This window comes from Danio rerio, chromosome 12 (genome assembly GCF_049306965.1).
Source record: "Danio rerio strain Tuebingen ecotype United States chromosome 12, GRCz12tu, whole genome shotgun sequence".
Taxonomy (NCBI): domain Eukaryota; kingdom Metazoa; phylum Chordata; class Actinopteri; order Cypriniformes; family Danionidae; genus Danio; species Danio rerio.
In genome coordinates, this window is record NC_133187.1 from 19,384,329 (window position 1) to 19,408,978 (window position 24,650).

The window sequence follows — 24,650 nt, forward strand, 5'->3', positions numbered from 1 at the left end:
CTGCCGAACTGCAATTAAAGTCAGGCATCCTGCTGATTTGATTTAGAAGGGCACTTTTTTGTCAGATGGCTCACCGGTCAGGAATACATCCGTGCTAAAATATCCCCAGCTCCCAACCCAACTTTGAGAATAGATTAAGAGCGATATTTTTTATCATGCGATAAGAGTCTCACGTTAAAGCAGTACATTAACGCCGATAATGACCCATCAATAGTATAAAGTTATTGACTCTCAAAAAGAAATAGCCATTAAAATGAATCATCTTTCAATTGAATCTTTAGCCGAATAAAATTGTCCACCCACTTCTTGTGCATGCAGATTTGGAAAAACTGGAACCCCCCTTCTTCAAACACTGATTGCATTATTATGTGAAGATGCTCTGCAATGAAAGTGAAAATCGATTTTACTGTTTAAAAATTAGGCTGTGAGGAATAAATGGTTAAAGGTGCAGTATGTAAATTTGACACCCTGTGGTTGAACTAGGTATTGCACTTCTGGATCAAAACAAACACAAGTGCAGGTTGCCAGATTGAGGACAGGAGCAAGTGATTTAAATCGTGTTCTAAATTAAAGCAACGGCACCCGATAGAGATATATTTTTCATATTAAAGGGAGTTTTTGTCCTAACCAACACCTCAAAATAATATATAATATTATATACAGCTAAAAATTAAAATAATATTAGAAACGGCTTCTATTTTTCACAGGTGAACAACAGAAAACTGACAATGATCACCTCAGCTACACCTCATGTGCTTTATTCAGTGTTAAATGATAGCAATGTGAGTTTAGATGCCATTTTACATTATATTTATTGCCATATACTGAAAGCTGCAGCAGATAGTTCACCTCAGAACTGTGACTCAAAACCAACACATATGAGTGATTCAGCATGTACATTTAATAATGTTAAAGAGTTTTAATATGTGTTATTTAGATTATAAACCTTACCATTTTGTGAGTATGTGCATTTTTGTGCTTCTGAAGGGCTGTATATAAATTTCTGTCAAGGTTTGTTTGGTGCAAACAGGCAAATTACTCATTGTGTATCTCGTCATGAAGCGTGTTGTTAGGACATGCGGTTACAATGTAACCTGCTCACCTAATGTTTACATTCATAATATTTATATTATTTGCTAATTAATAACCTCATGTGGAACTCTGAATCTGCTTGTCATTTCGGAGTGTGCTACTGTCCACCGGAGGTTGCATTTCGATCGCGGACGCATGCTTTAAGAGCCTTTCTGAATGAATGAATAAATGAAAAACGGGGTTTTCCAACAAGGCAATCTGGGGTTCTGAAATATAATTAGCTAAAGTTGCAGTGAGCAGGTTAAATTACTAAAACAAAAAGTGTTCCGGTAAGGAAAACACATTTTCAAAGCAGAACATCAGACTACAGCATTGTTTTTCAGATAGAGAAGAATGTTCACTTAGCACACTTCTTACATATCTGCTATTTTATGCTTTAAAAGATTCAAATACTTACTTACTGCACCTTTACAATATATATATATATATATATATATATATATATATATATATATATATATATATATATATATATATATATATATATATATATATATTTATAAAAAAAATACCACAGTATAGACACAACCTCTTGTTTTGTTACTTTTATTTTATTGATGACTGCTAAAGCAACTTACCCTATAACATAGGATTCACATAACGTAAAGTAGGAGTTTGGAAAACCCAATCGCTGAACAAATCTTATGGGAATTGTTGGGGTAATTAGATAAAAAATAAATGCAAATGATAAGACACTAAAAGTGTTTTTGAACTTGCGTACATATTAGCCTGTCGATAGAGACCCCCAAAACCAAAACATGAACTTTTATAATCCATAATTGGGGCACTTTAAATGACAAAGAATTTTTTTCAGGAAAAAAAAAACAACAATCTAATAAAATTTAATTGTTTTTACATAATTTTCTCCACTATAGACTAGTTATGCTGATGTCACTAACCTTACTGATTAAAACCTGCCTCCAAAATCCTGTATTTGTGCAAATTATTGACTAAATCAGGATGAAATGTTTTATGTTTTATCTTGTAAACATGCACACTGTAAACCATGTTCTGAACAAACTAATTCAAACTAACAATTCAGGGCACATTTGTGTAATGGTCATACTGTATAGTGTGTGGTTAGAATATTCAGAATAATCACACACACTATATGCATACCCTATTTTACACATTAATACTGAAACATACTTTGGACTTCAATATGACATCAGCAGTGCTCACCCCAATGCCATAGTCCCATGAGTGTCCTTTCGGCTCCATTGGCAGCACCCCTAGCCGGCGACACACAGTGCCACAGCTCAAACTGTGACTGCCCTGTACCTTATCTGCAATAATCCACACCTTCAGAAAAACACACAGACACACACACACACAGACGTGCACGCATACACACACAGTCATTTAGCATCGCAGCAAACCTATTGGCTGTAACAACTAGTTAGAAGGGGAAATGGTCTAGACCTGATCCAGAGGTCCCACAGACACCTTGCGCACATTATTGGAGATGTGTTCCCATGATGAGCCCTGAGGGTAACTGGGCATCACACCATGTCTGTACCACAGATTACCTGTTCATACAACACCACACACACAAACACACGATTATTAGTTTTGCATTGATGTTCAAATAATATTCGTCCATTTTTTATATGTATGAATGTCTTGAGACTGTGAACCCAAAAAATGAAAATTCTGTCAGCAACTACTGTACTTCTACTTTTTCTAAACATCTTTGACTATCTTAAACAATGTTGGAAACAGAGTTACACAAGGTTTAAAGACACTCATAAAAGTTTGAAATCTCTTGAGTGTGAGTAATTGATGACATTTTTTTCCTTTCTGGATGAACTATCATTTAAAAAAAAAAAAAAAAAACTCCAAACCCTTTAAAAAAAGACAGTTAAACTGTTAAAATTCACCATTATTGAATCCCTCCAGACCCCGGAGATTAGCCAAATTGGAGCACATTTAGCTTAGTTATATTGTCCTAGACCAGGGGGGTCTAAACTCGGTCCTGGAGGGCTGGTGTCCTGCAACTTCTTTCAACACACATTCCTGGAAGTTGCTAGTATACCTAGCAAGAACTTGAGCTGGTTCAGGTGTGTTTAATTGGGGTTAGAACTAAAATATGTAGGACACCAGCCCTCCAGGACAGAGTTTGGACATCCCTGTCCTGGACAATAACATTCCTTTTTTCTCTGTCGGTCTTACTACATGGTGTAACTACAGAAGAATCAAGCTTTAAATAAGATAATGATCAAAACCCTTTAGTCATTTTTGAGCTAGATGCTAATGGTCTAATCCGATTCAATGATTTATGCTAAGCTATGCTAAAGGTGCTTCTGTCAGACCCACTGGATGAATTAAAAAAAAGTTGTAAATTCAATTTTTTTTTAACTCTAGAGGATTTGTAGAGGAGCCTATGTCTAAAAGATAAGTGGGGTGTTTCTTTAAATAAAGCTTTACAGTGGAAAATAATCACTTATTAGGTAAAAACATTTTTTTGATTTATTATTTTTATTTTTTATGTGCAAAAAAAATGCATAGTAAAAAAAACATGTAAATTTAAATAAAGTGAAGTAAATGTGAGTGAAAGTCGTGACATGGTCGAGTATGGTGACCCATACCCATAGCATTTGTCCTCTGCATTAAACTCATCCAAGTGCACACATAGCAGTGAACACACACCTAGAGCGAAAAGTAAAATACTTAAATGCAGTGCTAAAATACTAAAAATGGTCAATTATTTTATATTATAATTTAAAGTGATAAATTATAAATATATAAAAAATACATAACATTATTCATATTTAAATATTATAAGCCATAACATTTTATACAGTATTTAGACTCGCAATTATATGAATATCTAACAAAATTGTAAACATTCAAACGTTTTACAAACAGGTAGTAATGAAAACTAGGTATGCATCGATCACGATACTTGGATCAGATATCAGTTCGATACCGCATATTTTTGCTGTATCGGGTATCGGCCAGCTGGTACATTTAAAGAACTGCATTCAGATTAGTTTTACTTTCATTTTCTCTCAATGTGCGATCAGACAGTAACACACAAGAGTTTTATTTCAGTGGCTGATTTAAACGTTGAAATATATGTCTGAAAGTGCTCTATTTTTTACTAAAGCTCTAATATGCAAGGGTCGTTTAATTCTCATTGGTTTAATACCACTTGAATTTTGTTGTACAAACACTTCTTCATGGCTTACACATTATGCTGGTGGTGTAACAAATATGACTAGTTTGCTAATATTCAATTCAAAAGGTGTCATTTAATAGATTTTCCTCATGCTTATTAAAATTTGCATAAAAACTATGTACATAAGTTAAATTTAACTGGCAGCGCAATTTTACAAAAGTAAATGTGAATATTTGCATACGTTTTCCCTCTTTGTTATAGTTTTACAAAATAAGAAAGATATTGAGAAGAATAATTGCCATTAAAGTCACTTAAGCTACCCAAACTTCTTTCTGCTGTTCTTATGCTACTGGGACAATGCAATTGAGACAGAATAATAATTATTATGTCAATTATTTGTAGTATTTTCACAGCAATTTAAACTACCCCTTCAATATGTACAATAAGAAACAAAAAGCTAGAATTTAGACTGCAAATACTCTGAGGAAGAATAACTGAGTATGTGTCTAACACTCGGCCACACACACAACCACAGATATATTTAAGCAGCTGATGTATGACATGATAAACGTGCTGATTTGTATTCTCAGTGGTGACAGGTAATGCTTGAAATATAAATGTCTTGTCTGTTGTCCGAAGACGCATCAATTATGTCAGGTTTTCACTTTTTTTCTTGTGCTTGAATGTTAAAACGGCCCTCCTACAAATTGTCAGTCACTGAAATGGCACTAGACAGTTGTCATGTAGGCCTATTATATCCATTCTATAGTTTAATGTGAAGCACAGATAAATATTTATGTGGTTAAATTCATGTTCACTTCAGCGCTTCCCGCCACCCCACCAGCCAATCATTCTCCATTCATTCACAATTCAAGCTGCGTGCCACGTTTGTTTATGACAACAAGAAAAACTCTTCAAGATTATTTGTTCATGTTAATATAAATAATTAGTGGAGAAATACATTTAGTTTTGCATTAAGTGGGTTTATTTAATAAAAGCATCATGTTTTTAGTTAGATTGTGCTTTCTGTCATATACAGATATATATATTTTTAAATAAAGGCACAGTATCGGGATCGGATCTGTATCAGTCTATTCTCAGAATTTTGGTATCAGGATCGGATCCAAAAAAAAATGGTATTGGTGGATACCTAATGAAAACAGTGATGCAAAACTATTTTTTCTTTTAATTTTGATTGATTCTCATAATACATTTTCTTTATCCGCTGTAAACACAAATGACCCTTCGCTAAGCCACACCCGAAAACCATCACACACCAATCGTGGCTTAGGGGAGGTCTGTTAAGCTTTCGAACGAGGGAAACAAGCCAAATCGCTGTGCATATGGATTGTGCAAATCTGATACCTGGTATCCTAAAATTTTGGATGGAGTGGTGAACTTTTTTCTCTTTACAAAACCTAAAAACTAAGGTTAAAACTCAAGCTGTGTGAGGGGCCGTAAAAGCAACATAATCCAGTCATATTTCCATCTGTTTCAAGCTTCGAATATTTGGATTACATATCAACAGAACAAAACATAGATATGATCACTGGGCACTTGCAATCAATATACTTCACCTGCAGCTGTTTTTCAGTAATTTATATCCCTCATGTCCAAGTCAGAGCTACAGATGACTGATGTTTTCCTCTGTCTTTTAGAGATTTAGTCATTGGTGATGAAGTTGTAGCGGGTTAGTGTTAGCTTTTATATATGGTGTCGGATTAAAATTTGCTGGTAGGGAAAATATTTTTGATTTGCATTTTCATGTATTTATTTTTTTCACTTAACTGCAAATTAGAAAAAAGAAAATGGATTAAAAAAGCACACAAACATACTGACAGTTATAGGTACTTTCCTCTTTCTGGCTGTTCCTTTCATGAATGAATCATGTAGAAGCACTGTTCATTCGTTTTTCTTCTTCGTTTAGTAACTATACATTTAATAGCACAACAATTGTCTAAAAAACAGAGAAACCATGATTTATTAGTGTTATAATGAATACAATTGTTATTAAAACTTAAATGATGTTTTGTTTGTCACATATAATTAACTATTTATGTGATGTTGGTAAATGGTTTCAATATTTCAAACCTGCTGGAAGCACTGCAATTGATACAGTTTTTTCCAATAAGGTGGTGTAATAAATACATTTACATTTTTGTTAAGTGTTGTTCACATTAAATGAAAAAAATTAATTAAAATAAATACTACTACTACTACTAACAATAATAATGAACATCGGTTTAAAAAGTATTTTGTGACACCCACATTTTGTGTTTTAAATAATAACTCTGAATCTAACTGAGAAGTTTATTTTAGGCCTATAAAACTATAAAACGTTTATGCAGATTAATGCAACACTTTATGTAAAAACTAAATGATGATATACTAGGGCAATACTATTAATTCACCTTACAATTCTATGCCAGCTGAAGTATCACGATACCAAATAGTAATGCGATACTGTAAATCATAACTCAAATTATAAAGAAAATTGTTAGGAATACTATATTTCACATGTTATATTAGGTCTACTTGAATCTAATTCATGACTCTCTTATTATTGAAATAAGTATTATTTGCACTCCACTTAACCTAAAATTTATTCCTGCTTTTTGTTTATTTTGTAGATAACTGACCGACGAAAAATACATTAAAACATCAAAAACATGCAATCTAAAAGGTCTCCACAGACTATTTAAATAAAATGGTTTACTGTTGCACAAATGTGTGAGCATTTTAGAGACTTTTCCACATGTAACACTATCTATTGTAGCTAGACCGTTAATGTCGATATTACCATTTAGAAACTATAGTGGCACCACCAGTATATTAGAGCCATGGTATCGCAATACTACAATACTACTGTGCAACAGTTATATAGATAGATATAATCTATTATATACTATAGTGGTCTATAGCCTATTAAAAGGTCAATATTGCCTTGCTGTTTCTCATCTCGCGCAGCGCGCGTGCACTGAACCCAGAGTTGAAAGAAATTAATTAAAATAATATATTCTAGAATTAAAATAATATACTCACTTTGCAGCTTTCTTTTAAACTATAGTAGGCCTATATAAAAATAGCACCTAACCGTTTTGCTGGTAATGTCTTTAAATTAATAATTAGGCCTATTAAATTATTTATTTATTATTTATGTACAGTAATTAAAACAAAATGAGATAGTAAAATATAAATCAACAATGAAAATGTAAATTAAAACTGTAAATGAAAATGTAAATGAAAAGCTTATTTATTGACTGTCTTAGTCCTATCGCTTTAAATAAGACTGTACATCTCTCTATATTTAGGCAAAAGCGCTGCTTTATTTATTTATTTATTTATTTATTTATTTATTTATGCCTACTAATCTGTATGTATGTTTGTACTTTCATTTTACTTGTCCTAAATTTCTTTAATTTTACTTTCCAAAATGAATCCTCATTTCACTTTAAGTTAACAATGATAATAAAGCTTGGTAAAAAGCTTTTAAGGATTATTGAAGGAATTATAATGCTTCATGTTTCATCTTTATTTACCAGTAGCAGAGTATTTACAGCTACTGTGTACGCTATTTCTGTCTGTTCGCATCCTGTCCCTTTGTGCCCCCTGGTGGCATAGTCGCAAATTGCGGCTATACCTAAAAAGACGTTCTTACTCCTTTAGAGTGGCGGCGGTACAAGGCAGGGCGGTAATGCCCAAGAGTCACCCACTGTAGTTAGTATTAGATCATTTGTATATTTCACATATCCTGCTATGCATAAACTAAGATGTTAAATGGTCAGCGTATGAGGCGGCAAGCCTTTAGCTTCAGTTTTGATTAAATTATTTTCTAATCGGTTGCTATAATATCGTGAATACACCCCTGTAATCTATACTGCAGACCTTTTTTGGTCTGGCTGTCTCAGATAACTCATCTGTTCGCCAAAAATGACTGATGATATCCCTGGGAAAGCCTAACACAGGCACATACATATTGTAATAGACATGTCAGGCACGAAAGCTTGACAGGTGTAACAACAGGTGGATGGCGGGGCTTAGCAAAGGGTCAATTACTACTAAAAATGATCAATTATTTCTATTAAGTAATTTCATAAAACTACAACAACTTTTAAAAGCAACATTGCACACACAAAGATACAGAAACAGATCTGAGTACACATTCAGCAATAAATTACTAACATCAGTGCTTCCCTACTTTTGAAAATGATCATTCATCACTGATGTATTAACAATTTCTTATCAATGGGTTGTGTATAAGTGTACCATTTTCATCAACTGTGTATACAGACGTCCTTCCCACTGACACCTGTTTGAGCTTCTGTCCTGTTGGTGAGGGTATGTGATACCAGCAGTCTCCTGCAAACAGATCAACCATATTAATCCTGTAACAGAGACTTTCTAGGCAATGCTGCAACATCAGCATGACAGGCATGACTTGCATTTAAATGTACTGTGCTAGATAAGCGTGTATTGTTGCATATTCATCAGGTTACACGATATGTGCACACGACACAGGCTTTATGTCTGAAGGTTATTCTCTCACCGGCTGGGGTTTGGGTTGACACTGAGCCCCTATAGAATGCAGAGCCGTCTTTAGCAATGGCCCAAACCTGATGAACGCCACCTATGGAGATTGACTTGAAAGGCTGGTCAGTTCCCACATGTAACCATGACGACCCCTGTGAGCAAGCCACATCATCAGTCAGGATTACATCATTCTGATAAGACTCTCACAAGGACAATGCTAAATATTTGTATGGTTAGTCCAGTTGATTTATTCTTTATTCATTCATTTGTAACACCAGGCCAGCATCAAGGCTTTATGGAAACCCAAACAATCCAAATAAACCAAAACAAAATAATTTCTGAAAAATTTGTGATAAATTTGTTATAACAATGAAGAGCGAAATGTCATGTCTCGCAGGACAACGGTGCATGTCTCGCAGGTGACAACATAAATTAATGTATTTTAAAGCTATTTAAAAAAAAAAAAACCTATGCATAACAAACACATGCTATAAAATGTGTAGGATATTAAAAAAAAGTTGAATGTTTTGATTCATGTGTTTTTTATGTGCATTTACGCTTGTGTGCATTGTCTGTTATTTGTGATTAAAAAAAAAAAAACTTGTGATCAGCTGGTGCAACCCTTGCCTGGGAAATATTAATTTACATTTACACAAGAGATAGTGTTGCTTTCTAACAACTGAGAGATTTCAGCTGCTGTCTGGGCTTTCCATGCCCTTTACACCACCCTTTCTTCATGTGTTCAATACTTTTTTTGTATTTTTTTTTGTAAGGTTTTTTTTAGTATAAATTTACCTCATTTACCACAATTTCCTTATTGGATGGACTACAAATATCTTGGAATCTGGTTAGATGGTAAACTGTCATTTGAAACACAAATGAATTGCTCAAACAGGGTTAAAGCCTGTATTTGTTTTTGTTTTTTTCAAGAAACAGATATTCTTTTAAGTACTCTTCAAAACAGTATTTGGTTAAATTAACAGCATTACCAATTTTGGATTATGGGGATTCAATTTACAGATCAGCTTTAAAAAATCTCCTTCATTAACTGGATTAGTAATGGGTCATTCTTGAACGATTCATTAACTTTGAATGACCCTTTAGTATGACTCAAGAACGATCATTCTTGAGTCATAAAAAAGATTCATTTAATGAGTGATTTATTCGGGCATGCGCACATTTGTGCATGTGGAGTAGAAGACTAGTACTTTTTTCGAGTCCTCTATCGGATTTGAGTCGTTCGTTCATCACGTCAAAGACAGAAGCCAAATACATGCAGTCAGAGCAAGAAAAAGATTTGATCTGTTCATTTCTCTAGTCCTCGGTTTTGAGTCATTCTTTTATCTTGTGAAAGGCAGGAGCCAGTCAAATGCATTTAAAGCCAGAATTTTTTTTTTTATCCGTTCATTTCTCGAGTCCTCTGGTTTGAGCCATCTATCTTTACATGCTGTCACCCGATGAACTAACAACTCAAAAACCCAAAGACTCAAAAGATAAACTAATCATGGCTTTTTTCGGTTCAGACTGTGTGCATTGGTTAAGCTTATATGGACTGTCTGTGTAATGTGAACCAACCAGTCAAATATGAAGACCTGTCAGAAGAAGTGAGCTGACAAAATCATAGAAAAAAGAGCAGGTAAACAATAAATGATTATTTTCTCTTTCTCTTTTAGCATTCTAGTTATGACTTGCTTGTAGAATGATCAACGTTTGGTGTAGTTGTAGATGACTTTGGAAGAATCTTGTAACATTTTAATAATATTTTGGCAAATTAAACAAAATGACTTAAAAAAAAGATTTGTTCATTTTAATGAACCAGACTCAAAGGTCAGAGTCAGTAAAATGATCCGAACTTCCCATCACTATTCATCATCTGGTAACTATTTATTTACATTTAAACAAAAGATGGTGTTATGTTTTAACAACTGAGAGATTTCAACTGCTGTCTGGGCTTTCCATGCCCTTTACACCGCCCTTTCTTCATGTTTTCAATACTTTTTCCCTGTGTCATTTCATTTTGTTACACACAACTTAATATCTAAACTAATTATTTTTGTTTTCTTTGAACTTATAGATTACTTTAGTTGTTACTTACATCTGACAACTAACTCTGAAATATGCAGGCTGAAAGTCAGTTTTGCAGGAATATCTGCTTTCTCATCATTAAAACCTATATATTTATCTCATAAGAAGTTTTATAAACAGTTTCATAAACAGTCTGCTTTAGTCAAAATCTTCATCGTTATGAAATGACTGTCTTTACAGTTTGTAAAGTATTTGTGAAATATTTACGTCAGAAATGCTGAGTAGTTAGCGGTTGTCTAGAAAATGAGGAACTTGTCTCTTACCCCAGGAGTCAGTGATGTGACACCCAGGCGGCACAAAACATCTCCCTTGTTGCTGATGGCCCATAATGACACCTGTTCTACGGTGCTCTTCGGCCCACAAGGCAGGATTGTTATGTCACTCAATGGTATAGGTGGGACCTCCTGCCAGGGGCCGGTTGTAGTGAGTTTACACTTTCTAGAGGGAAAGAATAGAAAGAGTAATGGGAAATTAATTGAAGATGTTGTAAATAATTCCCTTTCCTTTATAAAAATTATTATTTTTTGAAGTAGTGCAACATTATATATATTTTTATACACTGCCTGACTCAATATTTTAAATACATTTACTGCTTTAAATTATCTATTGATTTTATGTTAATGTTATCTAATAACCAATTATCTGTAAATCGTTTTTAAACATGTTTATATAAGTTTAATGAGCTAAAATATTGCTTGTTTGTTAATTAACCAAAATGAATTAATAGGACCCGATTATAAAGTTATCTTCAGTATTTCAATAACAAAAAAACAAAAAAACCTAAGCATGATACAGATCCCCAAATTTCCTGACAATAGACCCTTTTAATATGGTGATGTCATTGGCCATAAACAGTTCCTGCTTGTTGTCAAACTATTTAATATCTGTAACAAGAGGTGATTCAGTTATAACTTGATGTTATAACAGCTTTTGTAACATTATTTATAAATATGTGGAACTTTATGGACTCTCAGGAGCTATGGACATTTAAAATGTAAAACAAGGAATATGTCAGGACCAATGTTATTTTTTACATCCCTCAAAATGGTCTATAGGCTTAGTATTACATTTTTTTCCCATGGCAATCCTATATAGATACAAAGATTGATCACCTATATCACCTATATTTTATTATACTATTTGGTTGAATAAAAAATACATTTCTTTACAGTCCACTACAGCAGATGGTAATATTGTTTTTTTCTGCTGAGATGGGTAAGGTATACAATATTTTTGACAGGCTTTCATTAAAATGCTGGTCAGTTTGTCTGCTTGAACATCCCATTTTGCACTGCACCAATAAAACAGAAGTGAGATAGACTAAAAAAATGTTAAAACAGATGTTGCCAAATCTTCATTTGGGGACATAACTTGCAGCAGGAAAAAGATAATGAATTGCGATATACAGCAGAATAGCGTAATATATTTAAAATCACAATAATATTGTATTATGACACGTATTGTGATAATATCGTATTGTGAGGACTCCCACCCCAACAAACTACCTTAAACATCACTTAAACATTATTACATACCTGGCCCAACGTCTGCGGCGGACAAAATCCTTCAGTGTTTTATATCCATGGTATGACCTAGAACATTGAATACATTCAGAAAAATAGAAAAGATTTACTGTACCTTACACTATACTTTTGTAAGCTGTATTCAAACCCCCGCAATTACATCCATTTGAACTTCAGCTTGATTTTATGAAAATTAAATTGTACCAGTTGCTCTTCAAATTGGCATAAAGGATATCAGTGATGAGAGTTTGTGTGAAATGAAACTTTACAATGATTATTTTGCTGGAGCACATTGTTTTCCTTTAAGTAAACATTTATTCAGTGAAGTTATTCACTGAAAAAACAATGTTTTGTATATCAAAATGTATTAGAAGGCTTCAGACATAATATTCTTAGCCGTTATTGTGCTATAATGATGCACAAGGGTCATGAAACAACAAAACACATTTGAGATGTTGACAGTCATATATGTGTCCCACACTGCTAAAAACACTATTGGGACACATATCTTTCACAAAAAAGGGAAAACTGGTTGTTTTTGCATAATTTTGAGGAAACTTGTTCTTCCCGTTTGAAAAGAAATTATGAAGCTTTGTCACGGCCATGAGATCGTTGCGTAAACATGACATCTTTGCTTTCAGCATTAATTCATGAGAAAGACAGTGCGCTCTATTGTGTGTGAAGTAAAACTTTAATAATATGCATGATTTGAAGACTTTTACCTGACTTTTACCGAAGACTTTTACATGGCTTGGCAGTGTTGTGTTTATAAATGTGCCGCAACGAAGGTCTTGTTTTTTAATTTCCTGCTATGAGAGCACAGCTAGACTCACGTGTGGATTACAGTGGTCTGCTAACACGCGACAAAAATATGTTTTTAGGGAACATTTTTTACCTAAGAGCTTTTCGCATCTAGAAATTATGAAATCCGGATTTGCCACTTGTCTTCTTTTAAAAACAATGCGATTACAGTTCATGTTGATTGTCTGGCTCTATAGATTTGGTAGGTGTGTGATCAGTATTCTTTGTTTATGTTTATTCAGATGGCAAAATAAGTTAGTATAGTCAGCAGATTTAAAAAAAAAAAAAAACCTTAGTAAAAATGATTTAGTTGTTAAGTTTACAGAATATTAATATCACTACCTGAAAGTGAAAGTGAAAGTGCCAAACTGCAGTTAAAGATGATAAATTAAGAATTTGGCACATAATTTGATTACTGATATAAATATAGTCACTGTTTTTCTCCCCTGCGTCTGTGTTTGTTTTGCCTCTGTGAAAATTAGCATGTGCTCAAACCGAAAACTCACATTTTTATACAAAACCTTCCCTCTTTCCCTCCCCTGACACTCCTCCCTAAACAGAGCTGGACTCACCCACTTTCCTGACTTTTTCAAACTAAAGGTGTGAAAACACCCTGCTGGAACAGGGAGGTTTCATGACCCTTTAATATTCCATTTCATTTCATAACTAAATGTTTTAACTAAAATAAAAATAAACCTCTGCAACTTCCGGTTGATGTGGACTTTTATAGCAAAATAACTTACGCAGGAAAGTCAGCTGCATACTGCCAGCCCTCTCTGTCTGTCCCTCCTGCTACAGAATAGTCAATAGACCATTCTGAAACCTGTAACAAAATAAAGGAGTATTCAAAAATACAGCAATTGAGTTCTTTATGTATTGGGAGAAAATGAATAGCAGTCGAACCCAAGTCCAGTGTGGAGAGGGAGGTTTAGTGTTGTTTTTAGTGCACTCCTTCAGACCCGAGGCATCACTCCACATGTAACGATCAGTAGGAAGACCCCTGGAGGAGAAACAATGCGCAGTGAGTATACTGAATATTTCTGGATGATAAACATCATGCTCAGTATTAACCTGTCAGTGTAGCCAGTGACAGGATTCCAGCGCTGGTTCTCATATATGTAAACACTCTTGACATCGGTCTGTGTGTAGATGTTATCTGTGCTGCTTGCCAAACCTGTGTGTGTGAAATAAACAAGTAACGTTATTAAAACACAGACTGGGTTAGAAGAACAGAGACTAGTCGATGCATTTACCTTGAAAGAAGCCTCCTCCATAACCTCCAGTGTGGACCCAGGCGGTGTGGTCGTAGCCGATCCCCCACACCACACCAAGACTGTTGGACTCCACAATGCGCAAATGCCCTCCAACTTGACGCCAGAACCTGTACATAATGAAGATTTGATGTTTGCAGAATGATTTTTCATGTGGTGTCATAAGGCAACAAAGAAGCCAATGGATATTCGTTTAAATGCATTCGAGTTCAAAAGTTGGGGATTTAAAGGTTTCAAATAATTCACATTCTTCTGAACTTTTTACTCGTCAAACAACTGCATTGTTTGTGTAATATCTGATGAAAACACATACTAAAAAACAAGATTGTTTTCATATCATTTATTTCATTTAAAATTTTTGTATCGAATATATGCAGACAGAGGTGTATGGGTATTTTATTCTGGGGGAACAATGGGTATTGTTAACTAAGCATACTGTATACGTGCAAATTTATGCTCAAAATCTGCGTATCAGTGTTCACAAAAAAAAAAAAAACTGATGAAATATGAAAATGTATTCTAAATTTATAAAAAATAATGATGTAGGATCAGCTGAAACCACAGAAAAAAGAACATATTCTGGGAGAGCCCTTTTTAACCATATTAAAAAGTTATATTTTATGCATTTTAACACAATAATCATTATATATAATTAATTAATGTGTTGTTACATTTATATTTCATTTTAAATGTATGTCATTTAAAGTGGAAGAGTAAGATAAGTAGCTTGAAGCAACTCAAGCTTCAAGGTTTATCTTTTAAATGCAGATACTGTATCTTTGCATATTTGTATAGACTAAGATGTGTGTGTATATATGATATGAAGGTATAATGTATCTATTATAGCAGAGTACAGTATATTATTTAAATATGACATGCATATGTACAATATCTCAACCCGTTTTTTTATTGTTGTTGTGATTTAGGATTTATTTTTTTCAATCTACATTGCTAAAATTGTATACATGCATGTACAGCTGGAGGCCTGTAATCTGCAGTCAATATGATTGAGGTAAGGAACTACTTTATACGCATATGCATATATACAGTATACTAACATAGTCACTATCTATGTAGACTATCAAAAGAAAATATAGCTTAAAGGGGCTACTAATTTTGTCCTTACAATCTTTTTTGACAAAATTAAAAACTGCTTTTATTCTAGCCGAAATAAAACAACTAATACTTTCTTCAGAAGAAAATACATTATCAGACATATTGTGAAAATTTCCTTGCTCTGTTAAACATCTTTTGGGAAATAAAAAATTGAAAGGGGGGCTACAAATTCTGACTTCAACTGTACATATGCATATATGAATATGGTGCTGTGAAGTAGGCAGGTATTTTTTCTGAGACGTTTGCCTGTGCCTACAAATACAAAATAATGCAATTATTAATGAATAATACCTATAGTGGTTTGTTTAGTCTTAACTTTAAAACTTTTAATAAATTTAGTATAGAATCAATCATAGATTAAATTCTGACAAAAGCTGCGCTTGAAGTCTTTTATAAAAGGAACTTTTATGAATTTAACACCATAGTCCACTGTATTCTTTAAAAGTGCATTGATTCAATATGTTACATTGTTCTCTGATATCTACAGTTGAATTCAGATTTATTAGCCCCATTTAATTTTTTGTGTGTCTTTTTTTAAGTACTGTATTTGCCAAATGAACAGAGAAATTTTCACAGTATGTCTGATAATATGTTTTCTTTTGGTATTTGTTTTATTTTGGCTAGAATAAAAGTAATTGATTTAAACACCATTTTTAGGTCAAAATGATTAGCCCCTTTAAGCTATATTTTTTCCAATAGTCAAGAACAAGCCATCGTTTTACAATAACTTGCCTAATTACCCTAACCTGCCTAGTTAACCTAATTAACTAATTAGTTAGGGCTTAAATGTCACTTTAAGCTGTATAGAAGTGTCTTCAAAAATATCTAGTAAAATAATAAAATAAAGCAAACAAAAAAAATAAATCAGTTATTAGAAATTAGTTATTAAAACTATAATGTTTAGAAATGTGTTAAAACTAATTTCTCTGCGTTAAACAGAAATTAGGGGAAAAAAACAAAGGGGCTAATAATTCTGACTTTAACTGCACATAGCAGCTACGTATGTGGCTTACGCAAGTGCAAAACCTATCCAGAAAATCTTTTTTATGCTCATTTATAGCCACAGGAATTACCCCTAGAAAAAAGCTCAGATTTGACTATATTTGGAAAGGTCACGTCAAGAAATATTTTTACAAATTGAGTAGATTTCTTGTTAAATCACAATCTTTTCAACTGAAGTGGTAGAGAGGTCTATTTAAGTTAGAAGGAGAGAGTTAATAAAATAAAATGTAATTAAACTTGCTTCTTGAGTTATGTTGTGGATTAAAAATATCTTTGTCTTCCCCTTTGTAACTAAAATTTAGCCAATAATTAGCTGAATTTTGTGATTTTAATGTATAGTAAAACAAAGGCAGGAATTGATATCAACCTCTGCAAAAAAACAGATGAGTTTTTATTTATTTATTGGCATCCTTTGACTCCAGAAAAATGACAGTAAGAGCTGAGTGATATGACATGATACATAAACGTGTATTAGACACTTATAGTCAGCAATCTGCACGTGCTTGTTGCCTCATTACAAACATACAAAAAACTGTATCCAGCTATCCTTATATATATATATATATATATATATATATATATATATATACACATACATACATACATACATACATACATACATACATACATACATACATACATACATACATACATACATACATACATACATACATACATACATACATACATACATACATACATACATACATACATACATATATATATATATATATATATATATATATATATATATATATATAAACAACAGTTCTGTCTGGTTCTCAAATCTGATTGGCTGATAGCCATGATATATTTAAGTAATATCAGCACTCGTACAGCCTCTTCATCCTTTGTGTATTACTCCGCCCATATCCAGCCAGCAAAAAGCAGACACTACAGATCTAAAGTTTAAAAGATGCTTGCTCAGTTGTTTAACTGTCAGCTTATGATTTGAATCCAACGCAGAGGAAAGTAGTTCCTCATACAAAAGGGTTTTTGAGACCCTCCATGTTTGATTTTGTTTTTATATACACAATTAGGCTGTCAAACTGTTGTATAAACACAATATCACACTCTTAGCAGTGCAATATGGCTGTGTATCGGCACTGGTGGGGGCACTAAGGCACTCGGTCTTGTGCCAACGCACACCTCCCACCAGTGCCGATATACAGCCATATCGCACTGCTAAGAGTGTGATATTGCTCATATATATATATATCTATACACACACGCACACACACACACGCACGCACGCACGCACGCACGCACACACACACACACACACACACAAACATACACTGTCATTCTATGGCACCTTTTAAATAAATAAATAAATTCCTTATTACAGATTCACCTAATTACAGCAAACTTTTTCACATAAAATAAATGAGTTATGTGATTCTTACATCTGATCACAGGCTGTAGGATAGGGAGATGCCTCTAGTTCCTTCGTTGGTTCGCTCACAAAGACGTCCCCTTTACAGGTGACAGACCAGATGGCCTGTTTGCAAGGAGGGCCCTGAATACCTCTGGAGTCGCAGCAGGACACGCTGAGAAGGGCCAGCTGATTGCATGAATAAAGAGTCAGTCAAACAGCAAGGTACTGACAATTTGTTGTGTTTCCCATAACTCATGTACTCTGCTCACCCAGTCGTACATCTCCAGCTCAGTTGCCGCAGCCAAGCGAATGGGCCACCTCTGTTTGGTTCGCTCTGCTGTATAGATGGCAAACGTGTGTTTGGACTCATTCAGTACCGGCACCAGGATCGTCACTTCATTAATGAACGCATGAAGATACTGGACAGAGGAGGAGCAGAAAAGATTTAAAGCAAAGGCAAATAAAGCACTGAATTAATAAAAGGAGTCAATATTGAACATATAAAATCATGTTACTAGTACTGTAGTTTTCTCAGTGCCAATCAAAATTTTAAGTTGATAATATTTTTTATGTTTTAGAAAGAAGTCTTTTATGCTTACCTGCACTCAAGAATGCATTACTTGAACAATTAATATTTATACAATTAAAGATTCATTTAAATTTACAATGTACACTAGGGTTGGGTACTGAAACCTGGTGCCATTATAGCACCGGTACCTTGGTAACTGGTATGTACCGGATCAAATCAGCATATGAATTTCGGTGCCTAATTTCGGTTCTGCTACAAGCACGAAAGAAGCATCAAAGGGGTGCATGAAAGGCACACATAGGCACTATGTCACACCATCACTAAACATTTAATTCTAAACAACTTTGAGGAAAACGCACAGGCGATATCAGGTGATTGGTATTGTTGCTTAGGGAACAGACGCACGCAACACGTGTAGTACATCGCATTCAGCCTGGTTTTTCAGTGAGCGAGAGCGACACTCTTCAGATCAACACGCATGATCGTGTTCATCAAATTTGTTTAAACTAAGCATTCTAAAGCATATTTTACATGCAAGGATTCTGACACAGCAACGTACTTCACAAAACTTGCGTGTAAGGGAGAAACATGTAAAACTTTTTGACACATTTGAGGGCTCAAAGGCAGAGGAATGCCTCTCTTGCGTGCTCTAGGTTTCACGTGCAATCGCTACCTCGGGTACATCCTCTGCTTTCGCAGAACTTGCTCTCTCTGTGCAGTGCTGAGCGCATCAGTTCCCCACATTCGTCAGAAGTTGATGCCCAAATTGACACAGGTAATAAAAAAATTAAACTTCAGTTGTGAAACACTATCAAAATGTCCACTGTTGATGATATTAGACTTCTGTTTTAATAGCGATTTTAACACTTTTATTATAGGAAGTCCTCGGCTGTGCAGAGTCTTTTATTAATTAGAAATCTAGTGTACATAGCTTCACGTTAGGAATTGCAGTCTTAAACTTACAAACAGTCGGCAAGTACCACAAAACAGATGTAACACATTGATCAAATGTAGTTTTCAGTCACGCTTATGTAAGTCATAATCAACTCGTTTAGTTTTACCTTTATTTATTTTTGATTTCAGTCTTCAACAAATGATTTATTTACAACACATTTTTAAACAATAGTTTAACTAACTCATTTCTAATATCTACTGTTTTATCTTCTATATGGTGAAAGTCAGTGCATAATATTTTACTAGTTATTTTGCAAGACAGTTGTATATAGACAAAGTCCCTTTGAGTATCTTATAATCTTTTATTAAGATTAAAGTGTAATTTAGACTTAATCAGTTAACTACGAAAGTTGAAATAATTAGTAAAATTAATTTGTAACTGATTTGTTGTGTATATAAAAAATATACAGTAAATATTTCTTAGGGAGGCTAATAATACTGACATTATTTTTATTTAAATAAAAAACAGCTTTTATTCACGAAATAAACAATAAGAAATATGACTTATAATTTTTTTTAGGAAACACTGTAAAAATTTTCAAAAACATTATTTCAGAAACAAATGGTAAAAATCTGTTAAAGTTTACAGGTGCAACAATGTTCCCTGATGTACTTGAATGTTAGAAATGTGTTATCCTACACCAGAACAAAGTAACTTGTCAAATAAATTAACAAGGAAAATTATTTTGAGTTTGAGTTATTTAATTAGCTTGTTTTTGAAGACTGCTGAGTGATGCATGAACAAAAAAGACTTTGAATAATGTTTTATAAGTATTTTGTGATACATATGTTAAAATGTGCTCCTAAAAGTATGTGGCCCCTGCCCGCCCCCCACAGGTTAATAGTAAGCTAATGTAATTTCATAATGCAAATCTTAAGTTTATGCTAACCAACAAATGATTTAACAAAATGTATTAATGTAATTGAAATATATAAAATATGAATTGATGTTTACTATAAACTTTAATTATATTGTTATATTAACATTATTTTTTAAAAAGATTTTGTCAAATAAAAGATTTTTATAGAGTCATCCACCATCATTTTGTGGCTAAAAAGTATCGGTTCAGGCATCGTTTTGGCACCGGTATCATTTTAAAAGTATCGATTTAGAACCGGTATCGGAAAAAAAAAAAACGATACCCAACCCTAATGTACACTTTAAGAAACATTTATTATTATTATTTACAATGTTGAAAGCAGGTATGCTGCTTAATATGTTTGTAAAAAGTGTGACACATTTTAATTAATTTTTTTTATGTTAAGCATTGATGCATTTTGATAAAAGAAAGTCCAAAGCATTCTAGTCAAAACTAACCACATAACATATTAAACTCAAACTTTTATAACAAATAGGTTTTACATTTTCAACAGCTAATGTAAGTATATTAAAGTACTAAAAAATTGCTATTTTTTATCAGCAATAATAGTAAACTTGCCTCAACAAATGACCTCAAAATTGATTAACACACATTAATTATCACAAGTCAGCGGCATGGTGGCTCAGTGGTTAGCACTGTCACCTCAGAGCAAGAAGGGCCAGTTGGCATTTTTGTGTGGAGTTTGGATGCTCTCCCTGTGTTAGGGGAGACTGGGTAAACAAAAGGGTAAACAAAATTGGTCGTAGTGCATTTTGTTTTTGCTTGGAAAAACAGTATTTTACTTAGTCTATTGGCAGATTATTTTGCTTGTTTTAAATACAAAAATTCTTGTAATTTGGATTTCTTATTTCTGAAAACATGACAAAATTTTTGCTTGTCTAGAAAATGCTTATTTATTTAAGAATTTTTAGATATGGACAAGACACAAGACAAAAATCTAAGTAAGAAAAGCATATTGTGCAGTAAAATAAGCCTGTCACACAAAGAGGACAGTCATACATTTGCTCTCGAATAAAGTAGAAAAATGGGTCACACTTTACAATAAAGTTCATTAGTTAATGAATGCATTTACTAACGGGAACAAACAATAAACAATACATTTACTACTGTATTTGTTCATGTTAGTTAACGTTAGTTAATGAAAATACAGTAGTTTATTGTTAGTTCATGTTAACTCATGGTGCATTAACTAATGTTAATAAGCATGGACTTGGATGTTAATAATGCTTTAGTAAATGTTCAATTATGATTAATAAATGCTGTACATGTGTTGTTCATGATTAGTTCATGTTAGTAAATGCATTAACTAATGAACCTTATTGTAAAGTGTTACGGAAAAACGTTTATATCGCATTATATTGCAGTCTTTGTCTAATGCCAACTTTTCAAATTGTAACACTGATTAATCGTTCAGCCCTTATCTTAACAGCCAAAACAGAAAAATAACAACACTATGTCTACACTATATTTGTTTTATTCCCGTTTATTTATATAATATTTTTATAATATTTTATTATTATTAATTTATTTTCCATCATCACTGTTATGTAACAGCATGCATGACTCCAGACTATGCAATTATTGTATTTGACCTAAATTACTTTAAGCCACCTTGGGATTTTCAGGTTTTGGTGTGGGGCTTAAATAAAGGAAAGAAAGGAAACTGTAATGTTTACTGTTGTATTGCATGTAAATTTTCTTTTCCTTAAAAAAAAAAGAAAATAATAAAACAAATAACACAACTGAAATCGTGAGATAATTAATAAGTTCAAATGACATTTTTAAAACATCAATTTCAATATTATGATAAACGATAAATATTAAACACCCCTGGTCATCTGTGTGAGAGATTACCTTCTTCTCATCATTGAAGGTGTAGTAGATAAACAGAATCCCATCCTTGTTCCCCTCTGCTCCTGAAAACTGCTCCAGTGCAAACTGAACATCCACCCATTTATGAGGCTTCCAGTCTCTCCACCACTGCATGGTGCCCTTCTTCACCCACACAGACTGTGAGAAACACAACAATCTCAGTGTGATAGAAATCACAAGTTTTTTTAAAAGGTTTAAAGCTAATAAATGGGTTTTCTATGGATAACTCTTTTGTGCTACCAAGCTGGTCTACCAAGTCTAACTCTTGGTGGACTTACTGTTGCATTATCAATGACAGTCTGGATATAATAAAAGAAAAAGATAAGTGGCAAACCGGGTTAGTACTTGATCATAAATATCAGGTGAGGTGAGCTGACTGATGCGAGAGCACTACCTGTTCAATGGCCTGCTCATAATGCATGAAATTCTCCATTTCTCTCTTGGAGCGCTCGCTCAGCTGCTCAAATATCTGTTTACGCCATGCTGCCGTTTGAGCAGGTGTGATGGAGAAAGACATGGCCTGCATGGAGGAGTTCAGGGCTGAGGAGACAATCATATTTCACACGGTCAGGGACAAGGTGATGCAGCAAATTCAATTACTTTATTTTTCACGGAGAGTTGCACCTGACTATTAGTCATTCTGGATTCAAATTGCATTGTTTTGAATGCAATCTTTCTGACATGACTTGAAAGCACAAAAACATACAAACACTTGTAAAGCTAACTTTAAGGGTTCCATATTTTTTCCACTGAAGAAAAAAGCTTCCATAGATAAAGAGCTGATGGCAAAATTATAAGCCCTCATGTGAAATTTTAACTCTTTTTATTTTGGAAAAATATGTCAAAATTAGAGATGTACCGATACGATTGAGTCTGAAATGTGATTGGAAATCGGGCCACATTTCAGACTCAGTCGGAATCGGACGTTACCTCCCAATCAGCACCCTAATATATATGTGCAATTCCAGCGTTATGGATGTGATATTTGCAGTAAAAACTCAAAATATTAATTCACATAGAAAGTAAACATTAACATTATATTAAAGCAACTGTTTAAATTTTTCAAAACAACTAACCACAGAGTTATAGGATCAGAAAAAATCCATCTGTAAACATTTTTTATATTTTAAATGAGCAAAATAAACATGCGTTATGGATGTGACAAAAAAGTTTGCGAGTTTACAGTATATAACATACTTTGTAAAAAGTCTGTGAACTAAACTGCACAACCCAAAATAAATAATGCTAATCAAAAGGATAAGAGTTGACTTAATACAGAATAAAAATTATTGGTTTTATTTTATTTGATAGTTTTGTATTTATGAGGGAAAAGCTTTGTTAAGGATGTGACACTTTTCCATTATGGATGTGACAGATGTGAAATTGGTACTTGTGTGACTTTGGTAATTTGAATATAATAGTTTGAAAACACTGACAAAGACATTTTCGAGCATATATATATATATATATATATATATATATATATATATATATATATATATATATATATATATATATATATTCTCATTATTTTTTAACACATCTATAGTTTTTTGATTTAGACCTCCTTCTTGACTTAAAAGAGAAACAGCAATGCGTTCAGCATGACATCATTTTGTTGTAGAGACGCTATTGGTTAAATGCCAACAAGGTAGGACACAGAAGCCGCTTGAAGCGGAAAGCACGAGTATACCTGTGTACTGGAGGTATTACAAAGTTGATGACAACAACATTCCCAAACTCTGAGATATGTAAACTTGGGATTGCCCGCCAGGTGTTTTAAGTTGAGGTGCTGTTTGTTTTTATATTAGATTTATATTTATGTTTACAGTTGCACTCAAGTCCAAAAGTGAAGAATTTGGTTATTTATTACTTATTTGTAAAGCTATCTCACAGAAGTGATTCATTTGTTAAAAGAACTGTTAAATGTTAAAATAAGGTAAAATTACAAAAAAAAAGGAAAATTGTAGATCTGTTTCTTCGCTGTTTTTCTTTTTTCTTTTTATGTATTATAGAATTATCGGATCGGGTTTCAGTATCAGCAGATACTAAAAATCAAATGACTCAGACTCAGACTTGGACTCGAGGGCAAAAAAACCTGATCGAAACCTGAAAAATATTTTTGTCTTGACTTCCCAGCATAGACATTATGATTTTATATTTAACAGACTGTATATTCTACAGCCTTACTTTAAACACAAACCACACAACAAAAATCTGTATTTTTACATTTTCAAACAACTTCATTCTGTCTGATTTATATCTATTTTAGTAGATATATTATATGAAAGACATGCTTTGTTTATCAAATAAGTGAAACTAATTGGATTCGCATTGATAACATTAAACTAAAGTTTTATCTATTATTTTTTATTTCATATTTTAGTCTTTTAGTTACAATACTGCTAAAATCATTTCGCATAAATAGGCAGATTTTTTACAAAATTATCAGTAGAAATAGCAAAAATGTTAACAGATTCTGTCTGGCCCTAGTT

The 24,650-nt window shown here is 33.3% G+C and overlaps 1 protein-coding gene across 5 annotated transcripts in view; it reads right to left on the reverse strand.

Moving 5' to 3' along the window:
* The window catches only part of tecpr1a (tectonin beta-propeller repeat containing 1a), a 50,228-nt gene that overhangs the window by 3,251 nt on the left and 22,327 nt on the right, over window positions 1–24,650 (reverse strand). For 2 of the 5 annotated variants that reach the window (XM_021480289.2, XM_021480288.2), the window contains exons 11-25: window positions 22,550–22,695; window positions 22,434–22,454; window positions 22,138–22,293; window positions 18,189–18,338; window positions 17,948–18,105; window positions 14,406–14,533; window positions 14,224–14,326; window positions 14,056–14,152; window positions 13,896–13,975; window positions 12,364–12,420; window positions 11,092–11,266; window positions 8,760–8,895; window positions 8,480–8,572; window positions 2,515–2,621; window positions 2,275–2,394 (exon numbers count right to left, since the gene is read on the reverse strand). In XM_021480289.2, the coding sequence (XP_021335964.1) occupies window positions 2,275–2,394; window positions 2,515–2,621; window positions 8,480–8,572; window positions 8,760–8,895; window positions 11,092–11,266; window positions 12,364–12,420; window positions 13,896–13,975; window positions 14,056–14,152; window positions 14,224–14,326; window positions 14,406–14,533; window positions 17,948–18,105; window positions 18,189–18,338; window positions 22,138–22,293; window positions 22,434–22,454; window positions 22,550–22,695 (1,727 nt within the window). Of the gene's footprint in view, window positions 1–2,223; window positions 2,395–2,514; window positions 2,622–8,479; window positions 8,573–8,759; window positions 8,896–11,091; window positions 11,267–12,363; window positions 12,421–13,895; window positions 13,976–14,055; window positions 14,153–14,223; window positions 14,327–14,405; window positions 14,534–17,947; window positions 18,106–18,188; window positions 18,339–22,137; window positions 22,294–22,433; window positions 22,455–22,549; window positions 22,696–24,650 lie in introns of all 5 variants that reach the window. The other 3 variants (XM_073918351.1, XM_009306680.4, XM_073918352.1) reach the window with 2 other exon arrangements.